This window comes from Protopterus annectens, chromosome 1.part1 (assembly GCF_019279795.1).
Source record: "Protopterus annectens isolate FY-2018-M chromosome 1.part1, PAN1.0, whole genome shotgun sequence".
Classification (NCBI taxonomy): Eukaryota; Metazoa; Chordata; order Ceratodontiformes; family Protopteridae; genus Protopterus; species Protopterus annectens.
Genome location: NC_056726.1, coordinates 1,149,793,739 through 1,149,816,393, shown reverse-complemented (window position 1 = coordinate 1,149,816,393; position 22,655 = coordinate 1,149,793,739). Strand labels below are relative to the sequence as shown.

Below are 22,655 nucleotides of genomic sequence, written 5' to 3'. Positions count from 1 at the left end.
TCTTTATTAGATATACTTTTCTGATGTACATTCCCAATTTCTTTCCTTACACTTTACATTATTTTGCCAAGACTCAACTTGGACACATTGCAAAAGGAGTTAACACAGACAAATGATTGGTGCCAAAGCCAAGGATAAAACTAAATGCAAAAATTGCATTATTATCCCATTTGGAAAAGAGGAATTCCCTGCTAATTAAAATAATGATAGCAACCACCCCAGCTCAAACCCAGTGATGTGAGATTTGGGAAGCGTAGATTGATAGCAATCTAAACCTCGGTCACCGTGTGTGTCCACATTGGTAAGGAAAGCCTTCTGCATTGTGCATTTCATAAGTAATGGCATTGCATCCAAGATTAAGGATATTATGACCCTTCTGTACTCCACCATCATCAGACTACTAATAGAGTACAATGCTCCCTTTTGCATGTACATCTGCAGCAGCTGGATTGACCACAGATATTTCTTGCCAAGAAAATTCAGGGCCTCCAAAACATGGCCTACATGGAAAGGTTGAAAGTCCTGTCACTGTACTCTGTACTTTACAGGGTGCTGAGAGGTGACGTGCCTGGCCTACAGAGTAATCTCTGACCCTGCCCTAATGGAAATGCTACACTCCCGCAAATCAAATGGGACAAGAGTCACTCACTCCAGGGCCTCAACATAGCCTGTAACCTTAACAGAACATGCTGGAGAGACAGATATATCTCCCAGAGATGGACGCTTCTCTGGAATAAACTCTTAATTCACATGAAATAGAGCTCCTCAATGACCCTATCAAGCGCAACCTAGACAACTGGATGGGAGACTCAAATTTACCCTGGGAGTGGTACCTATGCTTCTCATGGAGGGAGGCAATCAGTGCTGATCATAGACTCATTCTGCAATAATGACCATATAACCAAGGTCAGTTAGGGAACACGAGTATAACATAGCTAAGCTTGTAAAGGTCCTAGAGCTAGTAGCCTAGTAATTTCCTATGAACCTATTTCTTTTAATTCCTGATGCTAACTGTGGTGAAAAAGATGAGCAGAAGTTTCAGATTCTTGAGCAGCTTGTTTGTGATGGAAAAAAGCATGTATGGTCGGCCTGAAGCCATTAAAATCTCAATGGATAACATCTTGCCTTCTTACAAGAGGTATATGAATGACAGATGATATATTGTTATCCAGCCAACGTTTATACTTGATTAAACATGTTTTCATCCATCTGTTCTTTAACCTCTCCCTGTGTCTTCTAAGACAGATATCCTTTTTAATTGTAGCAGCATTCGCAAACACACTGACATATTTAAGTTGCCCTGCTAGACAGGGGTCGAGGAAAGTAAATAGCATGGGAAGAAATAGCCAGGGAATTGTTATGGCTAGGCTTGTATAGGCCCTAGGGTCGATAGCCTAGTACCAACCTATGAACCTATGAAACATGAGTGATGGAAATAGAGATATTATACACAACTAGTACAGTATTTTTTTCTGCTTCATCTATGATGTTTTCCTGAAGAAGCCTGTCTAGCTAGAGTGATGGATATCTGTTAATTATATTTTGCAAGGAATATATTTTGACTGGCATAATGCCCAAATTGTACATATCTTGAGGCTGAAATATTTCACATAATAGTTGACAAGGAAATCTATCCAAGAAACTAACTGCATTTCCAAGCCAGAGGAAATCTCACTCAACTAGAAGTTTAGGAGTCACCATCATAGTAACACTACTAAAAACGTAGCAAACTGAATCTCTGCACAGTCCAGAGGAAATTTATTAAGCAATAATCCACAACTGAGCATGAGTGTATTAGGATTTACCTAAGGTTGCTGTGGTTTGCTCATGAGTGCAAAGCACAACAGGAAAATCAGGTGGGTTTCTGTTTAGTTCATAGATTAGTACTAAACTAACTGCCCTTGCGAGCCATTTTAAGCCTAGCCAATTATCCCTTGTGAGACTCAAACTCTGTACCTTGTGCTTGCAAGGCAAGCACCTTAACCATTAGGCCACCCTCCCAACCCTGTACTTGATTTTTATAATATTTTGTCTATCCTTCAGCATAGGACAATAGAAAGTCTGGCCCCTGAATGTTACTTCAGTGGCCTGACTTTTTTCTTTTGGCGTATGCTTGACATACAATGTGCACACTGGTTGGGCTGTCCAATCAGTGTGCTCATTTTTAATAGTAATGAACAGTTATTTTATAATTGCTGCTAAAACTGACTTGTACAATTAGATGCTAAAATCATCCAAAGTTAAACAATTCAGATAAGCATCACTGAGAAGATAAAACAGAAAATAAAAAGGTGACACAAGCATCATAGCCAAAAACATCAAAAACACTCTGGCAAACCAAGAATTGCACTGTGTATAACACCTTAAACTATCATATTGATAACACTCCCATAAAAGTTAACCCAGTAGTCAGGTACTTGGGGACACATATAGGTAAAACATCAAAAAAGACCCTGGCAAACCAGGGACTTCACTTTGTGTAAATCACATCCACACCACTAGAGATATCTTTATAGCTCTGACTATATTGCATTCATGATTAAGATTACATTTTATGATAAGCTTATTATATGGAGGTTATAGATATGGGACCAGTGGTATGTATATTTATTATACAAAATGACCTCACATGGTTCAAACAAACACAGCTGTATACAGTGCTTACTCTTGTTTTGGGAGATGTGAGTAGCTAAAACAATTAAGAAGTTGTTTTTTTAATTCTGTACATATTTCAGCAGTTAAGTCATCATAGTGTAAGGTGATACCCTAAGTAAACTGGATGAATAAAACTTAAAACTGAAGACATTCTGAGGTTTTATGTCAAGCTGATTTTGTGTAGTCATACTTTTTAATGCTCTCTCTCTCTCTCTCTCTCTCTATATATATATATATATATATATATATATATATATATATATATATATATATAGTTTACTATCAAATGTGTGAAATATACCTTACTGTCGGTCATAAGGTTGAGGGTAAAGGTGCAAAAGGGCAAAATTGCGAGCGGAAATCCTGTCGCTACCTAAACATTGACATGTAGTTCGTGTTCACAGTTTTGAACTTTGCTTTTTACAAATAGCTTGCACTACAGTTGGGATCAGGAAAATTACCATTTTCCTCACTGTAGTGCAATCTCAGAGTTAGAATATATAATTAACAGGGGGTGTAGGAGGCGCAGGGGGGCAAGCCCCCCACTGCAAAAATAGTAAAACCATGCATGCTTTATGAATAGTTTTTCTTTTGCTGAGAATGAACTTTACAGTAAATGTAAAATGTCAAGGTTTGACTTCCAAACTTTATGACATTGTGAATAATGAGCATGACAGTTTCCGATCTTATTTCTCAGACAGTTAATAACACGAACATCAGCCTTTCCTACACACACACACACACACACACACACACACACACACACACACACACACACACACACACACACACACACAAACACAGAGAAAGAGAAACAGATACATGCACACACACACTCGCACACACATCACACACACATACGCACATACGCACACACACAATACATGCCATTTCTTATTGTATTCATCTTGAGAAATTCTGTATATTATTAGTTGTTATAAGTTCAAACTCTATTTAAATATTGCCAAACTGGCTGCACTGATTGTCTCATTGTAGATTTTTGTTGAACTGAGAGATATTGTACCTGAATAGAATTATTTTCTGGAAAAAAATATGTGCAACCAAAAGCAGCTGAAATATTCATTTTTAAATGCATAAAAAGACTAATCTAGGCACTGTTAGGAGAGGGATTGACATGTGCATGATATGCCCATTGTAGGACAGGGAGATTCTCATTTGGTATTTCACAGATTTGATCACTAGCAGAGGTTGGGGATATGGAGGAGTGTGGTCCAAATATCTGATGGGATGGACATTGGCTGAGCTGCTGCAGTGATGAGGTGATAGATCACACATCATCATTGCATGCCCAACACCTGGACCTTGCAGGTCCATTCATGGGGTGAAAAAGTAGTTAAGGCCTAAGCTAAAAAAATGATGGCTGTTAGTTATTGTGCTGGAATGCCTCAATCTCCTCACTGGCCCTGACCCTTATCTGAGTAAGCTGGGTGGAGGTTAGGATGGTTATGAAAACCTGATGAACAAGGAGAGACTCTGGGGTCTACTTGTGGTCCTCTGTGTGGGAGAAAAATAAATAATTTCACTTTAATTTGTTATCATTTGCTGTACAGCAGGTGAAAGCATAATGTTAAACCAGTCCTTCTTGTCTAAGGTTACCTCCACTGATGAAGCTTGCAACATAGGCAAGGTAAACAAAGCAGAATCAGCTTTGTCTACCATCATCATCATCATCATAAATCCCCCCTTTTCCCATTCCTCTACATTGGTTTGTGGTGTTGTGTCACTTGTCACACTTGTCACCATCTCTCCCTATTCAGTGCCACTCTCCTACCTTTTTCTACACTCATGCTCGACTGTTCAGGACTTCTCTCAAACATTCCATCCTCCTCTTTGCTGGATGCTCTCATTCCCTCTTGTCTTTTTCTTGTCTGTCCAAAATCTTATTCACCAGAGTCTTCTGCTTTCCCTCACATGTGCCCAAACCACCATAATCTGTCCTCTCTGACCTTTTCTGCAATTGGAGCTACTTTGCCTTCTACAATGTCCTCATTTCTTTCTCTGTTCCACAGTGTGCATCCCGCCACTTGTCTCAGGTACTTCGTCTCCATCACCTTCTTGAACTGTTCTGCCTTTACTGCCCAGGATTCTGTAGTATATCTCTCTTTTGTACACCTTATTTATCAGATTCTTTGGCATTTTTCTCTCATACAATACCACCTACATTGTGGCATGTGGCTGCAACCCCTCTCAATTTAGCTTTGATCTTTTCATTCAGACTTTTATTTTCCTCAACCACCCCTCCCAGATAATTTAAGCTGTTAACCTCTTCCACTATTTACCCTTCTATCTCAGTTTTCATCTTCTTCTGATTTAAATGCTGCCATTACAACTGTCTTATCTGTGCTAAGTTTCATCCCACGTGCATTGAGTTTTGTATTCCATTCCCCTACCCTTTGCTGAAGTTCTTGCTCAGAGTCTGCCCGTAATGCACATTGCATGTATACAACAACTTTGTTTATCTATCCCATCCAGTCTGTTTGCTAATGCAATCCCATCACCAGTATGATCATCAATGGGATCAGAGCTGAACCCTGAAGCACACCCACTCCAACAGGTAACTCCTCTTTAAGACCAAACACTGTTCATTCCTGAGTCATTGGGTCCTTGTACGTAGCTTTCACTAATTCTGGTATTGTTTCTAGGACTTAGAACCACCACAGGACTGCCAAATCAACTTTCTTGGGACCTTATCATATACTTTCTCCTAGTCTAGGAATGCCCAGTTGGATTCTTGCCTCATTTCTAGCGCCCTCTCAAGTATCTGTCTCACTGCAAACATCGGGTCAGATATACTGCACCCTGATCTGAATTCAAACTGCTTATTTCCCATCCTACTTTCTACTACCCTCCAAATTTAGAAATCATCCATTCCAGAACTTTCATGCAGTGTGATAGGAGTCTGATACCACTATACTGCCCACAGTTGAGAATGTCCCCTTTGTTCTTGAACACTGCCATTAGTATACTTATTCAGTATTCACCTGGGATATGTCTTGTAATCCATATTGCTGTGAGCAATTTCTCCCCTAACTTTCCCAACATCTTGATCATATTTGCTGTGACCTTCTCTGACCATGCTGCTTTCCCTGACTTCATTTTCTTTAGTGCTGTTCTTACATCTTTTGGGATGTTCCTCTTTTCTCACAGTAAGCTATGTCTGGGGTAGTACAGTTTCTGTCGAGTTTTCTAATTCATCAATTGCAGAAAGTACTACTTTCATCTGCCTTTGATGCCCTGAGGAATGGTGAGCAGGTTATTGTTGTCATCCCTTATGAAAGGTGCCTAGTTATCTTCTTTATCTTTCTGTTTTTGCCATGCAACCTGATGGAGGTTCTTTGTACCTTCCACTTAGTCACTTTCCAGAAGCTGGTAGAGTGGTTCTGATATCTTGTTCTTTGCTATTGCAACTCCTGTCTTATTCTCTTTATTACCTAACTAGTATTCTTTCCTAGCCTGGTCTGAGTTTTCTAACGCCCACTTTTTACTGCACCCCTTCTTTCATTTGATGACTTCATGGACTTCTGCATTCCACCACTAGCTTTCCTCATGTACCTTATTTCCATATCTGGATCGATCACATATCTGTTCTGTAGCCCTAACATATACCATTTTGAGGCACTGACATTTTTCCTCAACTTCACCTATTTCTTTTTCTTCTTGTGTTGCTAGAACCTTGAATAATTACTCGAACTATTGTACTTTCTCTCCAGTCAACTTAAAGGTCTTCAGCCTGTTCTCTGTTGATCTTAGAGCTTCTCTGACCACTGCTTGCAGCTGATTGTGGCCACCTGTGGTTTATACTGTGGGCCAACTGTTTCACTAGGGATAACTTTGCAATCACTGATTCTAGCCAAGTGCCCTTTCCTCACTAGGAGGAAGTCTACATGAACTGCTAGTTGGCCACTTTTGTATGTGATCTTGTGGCTGTCTCTCTTTTTGAACCATGTTTTGGCTACCATCAAACCATTTGCCAGACATAAGTCTAGAATGACTTCTGCTTCTTTATTCCTGTTGCCACACCCATGTTGATCCAGGAAGTCTGCATACCCTGTTCTGTCTGTACTAATATGTGCATTCAAGTTACCCATTATTAACACCATTTCTACTTCTCCTGATTTATCTAGTAAGTCCTGCAACTGCTGTCTGAATGCATTCCTTCCTCACTATCACAGCTCTGCTGTGGGGCATAGGCTGAGAGTATGAACTGTACCCTATCCTTACACTGGAGTCTGATTGCTCTCTTCCTCACTACAATTCCCACAACATTTCTAGTCTGTCCTCTTCCTGTGTAGTAAACTCTGGATCCCAAGCCAAGTGGCTTTACAGCTTTACAGCACTGCCCTTCTACCATGTCTCCTGAATACATAGGATATCCAGAGTCCTCCATTCCAAGCCTAATCCTGTCAGTGAACCTACAGTGAGTGAGGCAATTATTAGTTAATGTTTGGCAGGTTGATTGGTTTTACATCCAGCTTTCACTCAACAGAGCTATCCCAGGTAACCCAAGCTGGACAACTGGACACCAACCAGCAAGTAGTTTATTGACCCAGTGTTGTTAGGCTTTATGGTGGGCACACACTGGCCAATAGGGGAAGTTACACCCCTTCTAGCGCTAGCATGTACCCCTGGTATTGGTCAGAGTAGGTCATGTCCTCAACACACCGATCATTTGCAAATACCCTTTCCCATTTTGGCAACATTTGTCAACACGACCAGATCACCTAGAGACATATTTTTACAATGTTGAGTGGCTAACCCTGCCACAGTTCTTTGTGTACTACTAACTGGAAATGTATCTGGCATTGTGCTATAGTGCTACAAAAAAAAATAATACTTTTATTTGTAAATATCATATTTTGCACTTATTTTTTTTGCAGCTAATAGACTAAAAGAATCGAGACCCAAACTTCTAGTAGGCTACTCCAACCACACGCACACACATTTATTCATATAATATCTATCTATCTATCTATCTATATATATATATATATATATATATATATATATATATATATATCTATATATATATATATATATATATATATATATATATATATATATATATATATATATATGTAGAGAGAGAGACAGAGAATTAATACGACAATGGACTTAACTGAAATAAATGCCTTTACCTGTTAATTTCCAAAAACTTTGCTAAACAGGTGCCAGGCCCTGCTTTATGTACCAAGCTCAGAGGTTCATAGAGTAGTACTAGGCCAAGTGCCCTTGGGACAATTTTAAGTCTAGACAATTAACCTGTGAGAATCAAGCCCTGCCCCTTGTGTTTATAAGTCAGACGTTAACCATTATGCCAACCTTCTTCTTCTTGCACATTTCAGAATAAAGTCTGTATACACTGTAGTTCCATTAAAAATGCTTTAGTATGTACAATGAAGGTTGATGTCAATAATATTCAAATATTGTGTCCAATAACATTGCTGCTAAACTGAAACAGTCTGTAGAAATCCTGTAATATTCTGTAATGCTGGATAACAGTGCTGATATTCCTTTCTTCCTGAATAATATCATTAATATTCTGAAATTTTGGATATCTGACATGATCTCTGCACTCATACTATAGTGTCTGTACTGCAAGGACTTTCTGCATATCAGTACAAACAAACTAAACTATCTGTGTCTGGAGTATTTCTTAATAATACCAAAACTCTGTAAGTTTCAACATGCCTCTTTAACCTTGGTTCCCAAGCCTTGTAGCATGCAAACAAAATGTGTTTGTACTCAAATGTAAAGTACATACTGTTCTTATCAGTATTGTTGATGGAAGATTATTTTCATTGATTAAAAGTGCATGAAACTATATGCAGACTGTGACGCCTGCTTTAATATGGCTACATTTCTAGACTTATGCAAAGAGAAATACTGTATTTTTGTACATTTAAATGATACCTGATCTGTATAGATATATATATATATATATATATATATATATATATATATATATATATATATATGTATGTGTGTATATAAACAACTTTCTGTGGAACCAGAACGGCTAAATAGATGCTGCAGAAAATACACTCACCGCGAGAAATGCAGGAAAAAAAATTCTTTAATTAAGTTCTTTGCTTCAACTCAGTGCAATAAAGTAAACAGCACACAACAGCAGCTCACAGTTCAAGGCTATAGCATGCAAGTTTCACCCTCTGGAGTCATCAGTGCAGAGGCCAAAACCGGTATGCTATAGCCTTGAGTTGTGAGCTATGAACTGTTATTATGCACTGTTTATTTTATTGCAGTTAATTAAAGAAGTATTTTTCTGCATTTCTCGTGGTGGATATATTTTCTACATCATCTGTTTAGCCATTCTGGTTCCACACAGGGTTGTTTGGAGTGCAGTTCTGGGTAATGTGGATCTTTATACTTTGCAATGCAGCTATTATGGGCCAGTGCACCTGTTTATTGTGATCATTATAAATATATATATATATAGATATATATATATATATATATATATATATATATATATATATATATTTATAAATATATATATATATATATATATATATATATATATCTATATGGATCTCCTTTGGTTGTACGAAGTTTCAGTACTTCGAAACTGTCAGAAAAATATGCATCTGGACATAACAAACTGTTAAAAGAATATGTATTCAAATATATATATTATTAGAAAAGTATGTATTCAAACATTTATAAACTGTTAGGGAAATGTGTGCCTTAGACATGAATAAATGTGCTCAAATCCATATGAAAAGTAGAATATGTAATGCATTTAATTCTGTTTTGCTAGAATAATAGTAGAAATGAACTCGCATATTCTTGCTTGAAATATAGCTGCAGGGTGAACAAGGCTTGACCCTGAAAGCTTCCAGCACCAGCTGGAGCATGTCTTTCAGTGTATAATTATTTGCAAAGTTAGAAAATAATAAATCTGTCTGCATGTATATCTTTTTCCTGCTTGCACCAAGGAGGATAGCCTTATGAACACTACCGGAGATAAGACCGCAGCTGGAGAGTGGAGAGACAAAGAACTATATTAAAAAAGACATTCATCCATTGTATTCGAACTAATCTAAGGGCCTTAGATTAGTTCCATCCTCATAAAGACATTAAAAGACATTGTGACTGACCAGGTGCTTTGCAAGGCTGCAACATTCTCATGGGAAAGAAACTTTTAAAAACTGTAATGTCAGCTCTTTTTCTGAATGGACATGATGTAAAGGGCCTGTCACTGACCACGTCAGTGAGGTGGGCAAAGAACTGATTGTAAGCATTATAAAATGAGGGATATTTCTCTAATAAAATCAGACAAAATTCTGTACAAGTTTGTGTATGGTTTTTTGCCTCCTTATGATCATAAGTAGATAGTGCTACTGATAACACTAGCAATAGTGTTAATAGAACTTGAGCCTACTGTTTTACTGACTGTTGTTTTGCCTAATGATTTTTACAGTCTGATTTAACAATTTATCTAACATTTTGGTCCTTGTGTCGAACCGGAATTCCCTTGGTAAGCTGCAGGTCATAGGTGGTACTGAAAACTGCGCAGAAGAAGGAAAGACCTCCGACTGAATTGTTGTGCGAAGAGGCTGTCCACTCTCTGATCTGTGGCCGAAAAGCGGAAAACTGGATCCCAAGAAGTGCAGTGGTAAGCAGCAGGCTCAGGTAAGAAGAATTTCCCTCTTTGTCTTTGTTTTAGATCAGGGACCAGGTTACACTGTGCTATTGCTAAGGTTTGTGATAGCAGGGAGAGAGATAGTCGAAGTATTGTATCTTGAGTCATAGATCAGAGTATAACAAAGCAAAGTAAACAGTCATTCTAGACACTACTGTGGATATGGGGAAATAAGATACCACGTGGTACAGAAGAAGGGTTACGTAACAGTCTTTTTAAGACATGGGTAATGAGTGCACTAAGGGGACACGAGATCCGCCCCTAACAGATGACGCGAAATATATGCAATTGCAAAGAGTAGACAATGTGAGGTATTTTGCAAAATGGGTCAACAAGTATGGATTTGACGGTAAATTAGATAAAATGTCACTAGTGAAACTTTTGAAACAATTAAAATCTGACGCGGCAGGTCAGGCAAAAAAACAACGACAGTTGGGTGTTCCTCAAGCACATAGGTGGATTGAGGAAGCAAACCGGAGGGAGCAGAAAATTAAGAATGCTAAAGCATTATTTTTAGACAAAGAAGATAATAATACGGTAATAGCAACGGCCCCACCCCCACCACCACCTCCGATACCTTATTCAGAATATGAAGCGGGAGGGCGGGCTGGACCCCCCCCACGCTATCCTGAGACAACAGGGGTATTAAAACGACCATTTGTAAGAGAACCTGTTGGAACTAGATCCCGAACACGTGAAACACTTAGAAATGTTCAACTAAGTAGTAGTTCATTAGATGAGAGTGAGGAAATCTGTCCATTAATTGAAGTCCCTAACCCTCAGGCAGGACAGGAGGGCCAAGCCTCAACTCTCTTAGTATATAGACCATGGACACCGGAGGACATCCGGAAAGCTACGGAGGGAATTCCCCATCCAAAAATTAATTTTGAAAAGTTTGTACAAGATTTACAGGGAATGAGATTAAGTTACCACTTGAATGGGGAAGAGGTAGAAAAAGTAGTTAGACAAATTATAGGTCCGGACTGGCACATGGTTTGCGGCGCCTGGAATGCCCGTGACGCGCAACTCAGGCCACTCCTACATAGTGACGCAGAGCTAGATACTAGGTTGAAGGGTCTTACAGACCGCATTACTGAGAAATGGAAACCTAGAGCAGATTGGACTTGTATTAACCAATGCATACAACAAGATAATGAAACAGTGGACGCATACTATGGTAGATTATTAGAATGCTTCAATAACCATAGTGGTATGACTATTCCTGAAAACCAGAAAAATGATAGCCCATATGAGCAACAATTGAAAAATGCATTCCTAAAAGGTTGCATTGCCCCTATCAGCTGCTTCATCACGAAGCATATGATAGATCACCGAACAAGTAGGCTTCAAGCCTTACTAGAGTATGCTAGGCATGCTGAAAGACACTTTAACAGTAAAAAGAAAAAGAAAACGCAGGTCTTCACAGCTGAAGACGGAGCAGAAGTCTTTGTAGTTCAATCAAGCAAAAAGGGTAAACGCAATACTCAGGGCAATAAACGTTCTGACAAGGACCCAGAGTTTTATGAGGAAAGGAAGAAAAGGGGTGAGGGTTTTAACTGCGGAAGGAAAGGACATTTGGCAAGGGATTGCAGGAGTAAAGCACCTGCAGAAAAGAAGGATAAAAGTGATGAAGATTGACTAGATGATAGTCATGCTGCTCAGCAGTCATTAGAGCAGACTAATGAGCAGGGAAATAATGTAAACATAATAGAAGAGACAGATGACATACAAGCGGATGTAGAAACTGGGGAAAGTGAAGTTTTGGATTTGGCCTTATTGAGCCTAGAGCTCTATTTAGCAGACACGAAACCGGAAGTTACACTTCTGGTGGAGGGGAAGGAAATTAAATTTTTGTGCGATTCAGGAGCATCACGGACTTTGATTCATCCTTCAAAGTTACCGGAGCACTCTGAATCACCTGATTACATTTTGGTGAAAGCAGCAAATGGACAGCTGTACAGGGAGCCACTCTCCCATGATATAGCAATAACTGACCCTGTCTCGGGTATAACCCAGAGAAGTAAAATAGTGCTCTCTGAAAAATGCCCAATGAATTTATTGGGAAGAGATCTTATGCAGCTTTTTGGTATAGCAGTAATTCCCACCATGAAAGGTATGGAGGCACGGAGACAAATGGATGCTTTTGTAGTACGATCGGAGGGTGAAGCTTATTATTGGTACAGCCAGGATCTGGTTACTACCGGTCCAGGGGCAGTGACCAAGGAACTAATGAACGTAGCCACCAGTAAGGTGCCCTCCCTCGACTTCGATCAACAACATTTGTTACATTGTACTCTATACTATTGTAGCATACCAGGACCCGATAAGGACTATGAACAAAAACTGTTCAGAAATCCTGCCAACAGATTAATATTACGAACTTTGTATTGGGATACTGAGGGTAATAGTGTGGTAAGTTGTTCATTACCCCAGGAATTCACGGAATTATACAAATCCAACAAACTACCACATGTCAGCCTAACCAAAAGCAGGGATGTTAGATGGGTAGATCTGGGTGACAAAGTAACTAAATGGGAGAAGCAAACCGACTTAGAATTGTCAGAACAAGGAGTGCAGAAGCAGAAACTAAATTGGTTAACGCAGGCACGCCCAGCTGTACACTTACATCAAAGTGAAGACAGCTGATTGGCGTTCTTGATAGAAGAGGAGGAAAAAGAACTGAGTGACATGCCAAACATTCTTTGGTCAACAGGGAAATCGGATGTAGGGCTTATTCAAACAGCAGGCCCAGTAACTATTACACCAAAATCGGCTTTTAGACCACAAAAACGACAATATCCTTTGAGGAAGGATGCAGAGCAGGGAATCAAACCTATTATAATGGCATTGCTCAAGGAAGGGATACTGGTGGAATCCCTGAATTCACCTTGTAATACACCTCTGTTTCCTGTTAGAAAAGCAAACGGGGAATGGCGGATGGTACAGGATTTACAGGCCGTAAATGATGCGATAATACCAAGGGCACCTACGGTGCCAGACCCACATACTTTGTTAAATGACTTGAAGCCACAACAGAAATATTTTTCCGTGATAGATATCAGTAATGCTTTCTTTTCAATACCCATACACCCTGATAGCCAACATTGGTTTGCATTTACATTTCAGGGCAAAAGGTATACATATACTCGATTACCACAGGGATATAGTGAAAGTCCAACAATATTCGCACAAGAGATGGCTAGCAACCTGGCGGGATTTACTCCACCAGGGGGCAGTCAAGTATTACTTTATGTAGATGACATCTTGCTTGCAGCCCCTACCGAGCAGCAGTGTAGGGAAGACACAATAGCATTGTTAAAATTCTTGGCAGAACAAGGGCATAAAGTAAACAAACACAAACTACAACTTTGGAAAAAGCAGGTCAAGTACCTGGGATATGTAATATCCAAGGAAGGTAGAACATTAGACGAGGATAGGAAAACAGCGATCTTACAAGCACCTAAACCAACTACCAAAAAGGAAATGATGTCCTTCTTGGGTGCGACTAATTTTGTCGAGTTGGATACCGAATTATGCCTTGGAAACAGCTCCATTGGCTGATTTAATTTTTAAGACACCAATGGCAGCACAGGAAAAACTACATTGGACATCGGAAGCAGAGGCAGCTTTTTGCAGACTAAAACAATTGGTGGTTTCCTCATTTGTTTTGGGACTTCCAAATTATCATAAGAGATTTTTCAGACCGTAGATTGTAGGCAGGGATATATGGCGTCAGTACTGACGCAACAACATGGCAGCAACGCCCCATAGCTTACTATTCATCACGGTTAGATCCGGTGGCGCGATCATTGCCACATTGTGTACAAGCAGTTGTTGCAGCAGCTATGGCAGTGCAGGCTTCGGCCTCAGTGGTGTTGTTTCACCCTCTTACCTTGAAGGTGCCCCATGCAGTTGTGATAATTTTACTGCAAGAAAAAATAGCATTTTTATCTCCGGCTAGGCATCTTTCCTGTATGACCATACTATTGAGTCAACCTCACATGATAATTGAACGATGTACAACATTAAATCCATCAACATTGCTTCCGATTCCTGTGGATGGCACACCACACAGTTGCCTGCAGGAAATGGAACAGATAACCCTACCCAGACAGGATCTCACTGATGTGCCCTTAATTGATGCAGAGGTGACATTCTATGTAGACGGATCATGTAGGAAGGGTCCTACAGGAAAGAACCTAGTAGGTTATGCAGTAGTAACAGATGCTGAAATTGTAGAAGCTCAGCCCCTGCAGCATAACCTATCTGCTCAAGCAGCAGAATTGATAGCTTTGACACGTGCCTGCACTTTAGCATGTGTGAACATATATACTGATAGTCAGTATGCTTTCTCTACGGTGCATGTTTTTGCACAGCAGTGGAAGAACAGGGGAATGATAACATCTACTGGCAAACCGATTAATCATGCACAATTGATTTTGAACCTGTTAGATTCTATTCAGTTACCTACGAAACTGGCCATTTGTAAATGTGCAGCCCATACTAAACAACAGGATAAGATTTCGAGAGGAAATGCTCGGGCTGATGCAGCTGCAAAGCAAGCTGCCTCAGACTCAGAGACCTTGCTTTTAAATGAAGAACTACCACCCACTGAGACTTTAGATTTAGAAATGCTGAAAACGATGCAAACATTAACTACAAAAACAGAAAAGCAGAGGTGGGTAAAACAAGGAGCAGTTCTCAAAGAAGGACTATACATCTCCAAGGAGGGAAAGCCAATATTACCATCTAATCTATTTAGATATGCGGCTTTGTTGAGCCATGGGCAGAGCCATGTCTCAACAGGGGGGATGGTACAGTTAGTTAATAGAACATTCCAAACATACGGATTTACGAATTATACACAAAAATTTTGTGCAGCATGTCATATCTGTAATCAACATCATGCACAGGGAGCATTTAAACCGAAGCAAGGGAGTTTCCCTACACCACCATATCCGTTCCATACTATTTGCATGGACTTCATAGAATTGAATAAATGTGAAGGGAAAAAATATTGTTTAGTGATTATAGATATGTTTTCGAAATGGGTAGAAGCTTTCCCAACTAGGAATCCGGATGCAGCAACAGTGGCAAAAGCCTTAGTAAAAGAAATCATTCCTAGATTTGGCATACCTGAGAGAATTTATAGTGATAATGGAACACATTTTGTCAACCAGACAATACAGCAGCTTGGGAGATTTTTTGGGATTTCTTTGAAGAATCATTGTGCTTATCACCCCCAGTCAGCAGGACTGGTGGAGAGTACAATGGGATTTTGAAAACAAACTGAGAAAACTAATGTATGAGACTCAGAAGACTTGGATTTGCTGTCTACCTTTAGCACTGCTGAGCATGAGGACTGTTCCAAATGTAAAAGGACTGACTCCCTTTGAGGTAGTATTTGGAAGAGCATACTATGTGCCACAATGGAAAGCCCTCATGCCTGCAGAGCTGGAGGCTGACAGCTCATTAGCTAGTTATATGAAAAAATTGTTAACAAATAAGACTGTTTTGCAGTTGAACTCTTTTTCAGACAAAGAAGAAGCAAAACCGGAAGCCGTGTTGACCCCGGGGTCCTGGATTTGGCTGAAGGTTATCAAAAAAAAGAATTGGGCGAGTCCAAAGTGGGAAGGTCCGTACCAGGTACTGTTGGCTACGCCTACTGCAGTGAAAATTGCTGAGAGATCATCTTGGGTTCATTTGACACACTGCAAACCGCTCAAAGAGTTTAATTTAAATAAACATTTTGTAACTGATATACCACAGAAGCAGGATGGCCAGGGGCAGAGTGTATAGAAATACAAAACAACCCCAAAGACATTGGTTCACTGGCCTGCTGATCATACACCTGCTAACCATGTTTGTGGTAACCTTTTTGTTGTTATGGTTTTTCTTGCATATAACTACAGAAGTGAAACTGATGAAACGTGATGAACTTGCTATAGATTGGCATCCGAACTTTAACACATACCTAGCCATGAAACGAGTGTACGTAGAGACAATGAACGTTTCAAACTGCTGGGTTTGTACTGCAATACCCACAGCATATGGAGGACTTTTGATGTCTGCTGTCCCTCTGGGGATAAATGAGACTTGGGAAAACCTGTTGTTTGACACAGGTACTGTGAGATCACAGGACAAAGTGGCATTGTACTTGCCTGTTACTCAAAAAGGAATTGTTTGCTTTATTAAAAATGACACACTCCAAGTTGGTTGGAGTAGTTGTAACATAACTGTATCTTATAAATGTTATATAAAAGCTAAAGACCAGAGTACTAGTTGTAGCACGAATTATGATTCCTATTTAAGCTTAATGAAAACAACATTGAGAGATGTGCAGAGAAATCCTGAAATGTATAAACAGTTATCTGCTATAGACAGGAAAATGTTTCATCCAGAGTTAACCCGCATCAGTACTAAAGTTGAAAATTGTTATTTTGTTTGTGGGAAAAAGCCTATAAATGGTTACCTGAGAATTGGTCCGGCAGTTGTTTTTTGGGTTACCTGGTTCCAGCCATAAGACATACTGCAGAATTGCCTCTGGGTAAGATACGCAATGTAAGAGATGTAATCCAACAAACTGGGAACACGGTCAAGAAACCTGCTAATCCAGTGGGTAAGATTGAAGCAAGCTGGAAAGACCAGTCGGATGTGAAGGATAAAGAAAAATTGACCCATATGGACTTGAGTGACAGTGTCATATCTTGGGCTGGAATAATTCCAGCCTATGGAGCAGTCAAATCGATCTGGGAATTGAGGAAATTGTCGAAACTCCTCGAAGTGATGAGCAATGCAACTTTTTCCGCCCTCGAACTTGTGACCGACGAGCTGAATGCAATGAGAACTGTTGTACTGCAAAACCGGATGGCTCTTGACTTCACCCTAGCGGCGAGAGGTGGTACGTGCGCGCTTATCAAAGAAGAATGCTGTGCGTACATTCCAGACAACAGACATGAAATCAATGACCACCTGGAGGTAATACAGCAGGTATCAGCAATGGCGGAACCAGGCCCAAACCCACTGACGAACTTTTTCCAGAATTTGTTCGGGGGGTGGGGGTCAATCCTAATGAATATTTTAATTGCTATCTGTGTAGTATTGCTCATAATTGGAGCATGTGTCTGCTGCGGGATACCCTGTATGAAAAGGTTAGTTAGGGATTTTGTTGATATGTCGGTAACTGAAACAATGTATCAGGACTTGGAACTGAATCTGTTGATACCAAGTGAAAGCCTATCTGAAATATAAAACAAATGACTTACTTAGCTGAAAGTCCTCAAGGGAAAAAGCTAAGAAATGAAATGATGATGTTTATGTTTCTGATAGAATGAAATGCATTAACAGGAGGGAGAATGTCAGAAAAATATGCATCTGGACATAACAAACTGTTAAAAGAATATGTATTCAAATATATATATTATTAGAAAAGTATGTATTCAAACATTTATAAACTGTTAGGGAAATGTGTGCCTTAGACATGAATAAATGTGCTCAAATCCATATGAAAAGTAGAATATGTAATGCATTTAATTCTGTTTTGCTAGAATAATAGTAGAAATGAACTCGCATATTCTTGCTTGAAATATAGCTGCAGGGTGAACAAGGCTTGACCCTGAAAGCTTCCAGCACCAGCTGGAGCATGTCTTTCAGTGTATAATTATTTGCAAAGTTAGAAAATAATAAATCTGTCTGCATGTATATCTTTTCCTGCTTGCACCAAGGAGGATAGCCTTGTGAACACTACCGGAGATAAGACCGCAGCTGGAGAGTGGAGAGACAAAGAACTATATTAAAAAAGACATTCATCCATTGTATTCGAACTAATCTAAGGGCCTTAGATTAGTTCCATCCTCATAAAGACATTAAAAGACATTGTGACTGACCAGGTGCTTTGCAAGGCTGCAACATTCTCATGGGAAAGAAACTTTTAAAAACTGTAATGTCAGCTCTTTTTCTGAATGGACATGATGTAAAGGGCCTGTCACTGACCACGTCAGTGAGGTGGGCAAAGAACTGATTGTAAGCATTATAAAATGAGGGATATTTCTCTAATAAAATCAGACAAAATTCTGTACAAGTTTGTGTATGGTTTTTTGCCTCCTTATGATCATAAGTAGATAGTGCTACTGATAACGCTAGCAATAGTGTTAATAGAACTTGAGCCTACTGTTTTACTGACTGTTGTTTTGCCTAATGATTTTTACAGTCTGATTTAACAATTTATCTAACAGAAACCCACCAAGAGACTTGTTCAAGACCAGTTCATCAAAGTACCAAAACTTTGACAATGAAGTACGGAGATCACAATACAGAGCAGACTGTGAATATTCCCTTTTTCTTGGAGTTGGTATATTTAAGTAGGGGGGTGTGGGGGATGCTTACCCCCCTGCATAACATGTTTTCTGTCATTTTTTTTTGTTTCAGTCAGCCAATCAGGTGACTAGGCTTCAGTGAAAGTGCACTTTCGTTGAAGTGCACTTTCGCTGAACTGGGCATCTACTTTTCTTTTTTGAAATTAATGAGCTTTCGACAAAGAAAGGTAGATCTATATATATATATATATATATATATATAGAGAGAGAGAGAGAGAGAGAGAGAGAGAGATGTATTAATATAAATCAGCTTTCCAGTCATATGAATAAAATGTCCACTGCATTGCTAACTGGAATGGTAATAATGATTGTTGTCATCCTTATGCTTCTACTGATGAAATGCATGATGCCTGGCATTAAAAATCTCTGAGTACCCTTGCAGTTGAATAAAGTGTAATGCACTGCTATGGCCTTCTTCATTTAGATGGTCTCATAGTCCGTCTCACCAAGCCAGCTCCCATCTAAAGTGTGCTTTGTTGTCAGGTAACATCAGCATGCGAATTCCAGCTCATGAAGACTGGTTTCATGATTTCTAACATGTTAATAGCTACTTATTTTTTCTGCATTTTACTGCAGGTTCCTAAGTCTATGTGCAGTGAAGCCTGCCATCCTGGATACAGGAGAGTTTTACGACAAGAAGAGCCACCATGTTGCTTTGACTGTATCCCTTGTTCAGATGGAGAAATTTCTAATGCCTCTGGTATGTGTATTTATATTTCCGAACTGATCTCTAATGCAATATTTTAATGATGGCATTACAATTCCAATCATAAGGCTGCAGCTGTTGTCACATATTAAATCTCCTCAGGATTGTCTCAAAGTTATTGCCTCCCTCAAAAGTTGTCATTAAGCTGGTAAGATTTTAGTCTATGTACGTAATTGGAAACAACAGAAGAATTGCTTATTTTAGCATTAGTAGCACGGAGTTAGAACATTGAATCAAAACCATGCACAACAGTAGAAGATATTCACTTTTTTCTTTTATGGTCTTTTTTTCTCAATGTCAGCTATCCATGCAGCATCTGAAATTGTGCCCTTTTATTCCTTTTCTGTGAAAGCCAAGATCCATTCAAAGAGGCATCATTCAGTCAGCCATATGTATTCCTTTTGTCCTTCACAAACATCCTGTACATGATGGTGTTTATGAGGACCATAGCCTCTACCCCTGGGTAGATGGATAAGCAATTTGTCCCACTAAGGAGGCCGACAATGCCTTCCTTATGCAGCTGCTCACTTCCAGATCCATTTAATGAGCACCACCACCTATTGTTTTGGTGAGCTGAGTAGCCATTCATTTGCATCAATGCTCCTCCTCCTGAGGTACATGGCAGTACACAATAATCTCTGCCCCTCCCACTCCAAGGATGGGGCATACCCATCCTCCACTACCAGCTGCATGAAGCACCTGCGCTGCTAACTGAACTCAGGCAACTGGGTTGTAGTCAGAGGTTTCTCTCTTTATACCTTGACAGCTGGCTTGGAATATGCAATGTTAAGTCTAATATTCTTTATGTATCTATGCAAAATACAAGATAACTTATATGCTCATGTACACAAAATCGCAAGGGGTATGTTTAACTGTGCAATTCTGCCAGGCAGTGTGAACAAACTGAATTTACTGTATAAAAAGCTAAAGCTGTCAACAATTTGTTTGCATAATGAAAGTGAGATATATAAGTATGAAGTGGTAAAAGAAGCTTGAAAGAGGAGACAGAGCAATCATAGGCACCATAAATAGATAGTTGTTAAAGCTTGCAGTAGTAAGACTAGTTTGTAGGAAGTACTGTGTAAAGAATAGTCAATAACTGGTGAATGTATATAAATATAAAAGGTTAGAGTGATGAGTAAGAATAGGTGGGAGTGGGGAGTGAAGGGAAGAGAGGCAGAATATTCTGATAAGAAAGGTTAAATGGAGGTAATTAGACAGAAATGATACTGAAAAGAACTGAGAGAAAAACAGTATGAGAGAATATGGCAGGAAGCATGCAAAGAGAAGTAAGGCATAAACTTTGGAGGACATCAGCAACATTGTAGATTGTAGACTTCTTTTTCTTTCAGCTTTTCCCGGTCAGGGGTTGTCACAGTGGATCATCTGTCTGCTCATGATTGGCAGTGGAGTTTTACAGTGTCGAGTTACAAGCCTGGCGCCCAACCTTCCACAGAAAGCACACACACACACTCACACCTAGGGACAATTTAGAGTGGCCAATCCACCTCCTGCATGTCTATGGGAGGAAATAGGAGCACCTGGAGGAAACCCACGCAACGACATACAGACTCTGCACAGAAGGCACCCCAGATGAGAATTAAACCAGCGAACGTTTTACTGTGAGGCGGCAATGCTAACCGCTGCACCACCTTGGCTACTCATTGCAGATTGTAGACTGAGATGGAAAAAAAAACAAGGATGGCCAAAGGATTTAAAAACGAAATAGAAGGGTAATGTGTGGTCACTGACAAAGGAAGGGGAGTATAGAGGGGAAGATGGAGGGAGTGGACCAGTGCAGTCCACTGATGGAAAGCAGATTAAAGTTGTTATTTTGGTGAAGCTGTGCACATAAAATCCTGTAAGAATAAAAAAAACACAGCAGAAAGTTTACTAGGAAAAAAATATAGTTTTATCATGGGATGCATACTCTTCAACCTGCACAAACTGAAAATAGGAAAAAAAATATCTTGAAAAGTAATTACATCCAGCCAAAACTTTGACACCTAATTAGCATAAAACATGAATACCAAATAGTGTATAACTCAGGGGCAAATCGTGCTATTGGACTGCAGGACTGCAGCCCTCCCAGCTGTAAAATAAGAAAAGCCAAACAAAATATATTATAAAAATAACAAAAAGAAAATAATAAAATAACTGCGAGTCCCGGAACATCAAGCATGCACACTTCGATATTTGGAATGCTGGTGAACCACTCTGGAGCATGCGCACAGAATCCAGACTGTGTCCACCAGCAGTCCAGATTTCAAAGACAACATGTACGTCTACATTTTCCCAGCAGTCTATGCAGTTAGAACTGCATAGTCTGGAAGGGGATCAGACTGCAACGTCCACAGGCAGGGTGGTCTATAAGGAAAGATAGGACAAGCCTTAGGTGGTCTCGTGGGAAGGGCTTGCCTATTGCATGGATTAACAGCTTGGCCAGTGCAGGAATGGATTGTACAGCTCAGAGCTTGCTGCTTTTGATGGACTTTGCAGGTAAGCAATGCAGGGTGTGTAATACCCCAGTCACTACATGGTGGTAGAGAATAAGGCTTGAAATCTGTACGTTGGGTCCAAATGGCAAGAGACTGAATTCCCTACTCACCACCATTTGTAATAAAAATGCAGATTTTTGCCTCATATTTGCTCTGTTCCTCATAAAATCTGTGGTTTCTGTATTTTTGTTTCTCAACTCAGCCAGTCGTACAGTGGAGAAGTGGTACCATTGTTGCCTAACAGCTACAGATTGTGTGGTTTGATTCTTGGCTGGGGTGCCTTCTATGTGGCGTCTGCATGTCCTTTATGGGTTTGCTCTGGTGTCCTTTCATCTTACACAGACATGTCTGGAGTGTTTCTTCCTCTGCCAAAAATTGGCTTTTGTTTCAAATCAGACTTTCCTGGTTAATAAATGTTAAATAAAAAGGACAAGCAATGGAATTTCAGACTTCATATTCTTCAGAAAGTACATGATAACACAAAACCTATTATTATAGCAAGTTTCTAAGTTTATAAGATGGATATTTGAAATGTGTCCCTATTTCTGGGACTGTATTCCCCCATTATTGGCTTCGTCCAGGTTTTTTGTGCCAAGGTTGAGAGCTATGGTAATAATTGAACTCACTGAATATGTTTGGGGGCTGTATTCCCACATTAATGGCTTTGTCTGTGTTTTTGCTAAGAGGTTGAGAGCTATGGTGAGAACTGAATTCACTGAATATGTTTGGGGGCTGTATTC

The 22,655-nt window shown here is 39.7% G+C and overlaps 1 protein-coding gene across 1 annotated transcript in view; it reads left to right on the top strand.

Annotated features, from left to right (window-relative positions):
- LOC122815805 (vomeronasal type-2 receptor 26-like) overlaps window positions 1-22,655 on the top strand; it is a 144,394-nt gene that overhangs the window by 34,017 nt on the left and 87,722 nt on the right. The window contains exons 2-3 of the mRNA XM_044088607.1: window positions 16,249-16,361; window positions 19,288-19,417. Of these exons, the coding sequence (XP_043944542.1) occupies window positions 16,249-16,361; window positions 19,288-19,417 (243 nt within the window). The remainder of the gene's footprint in view (window positions 1-16,248; window positions 16,362-19,287; window positions 19,418-22,655) is intronic.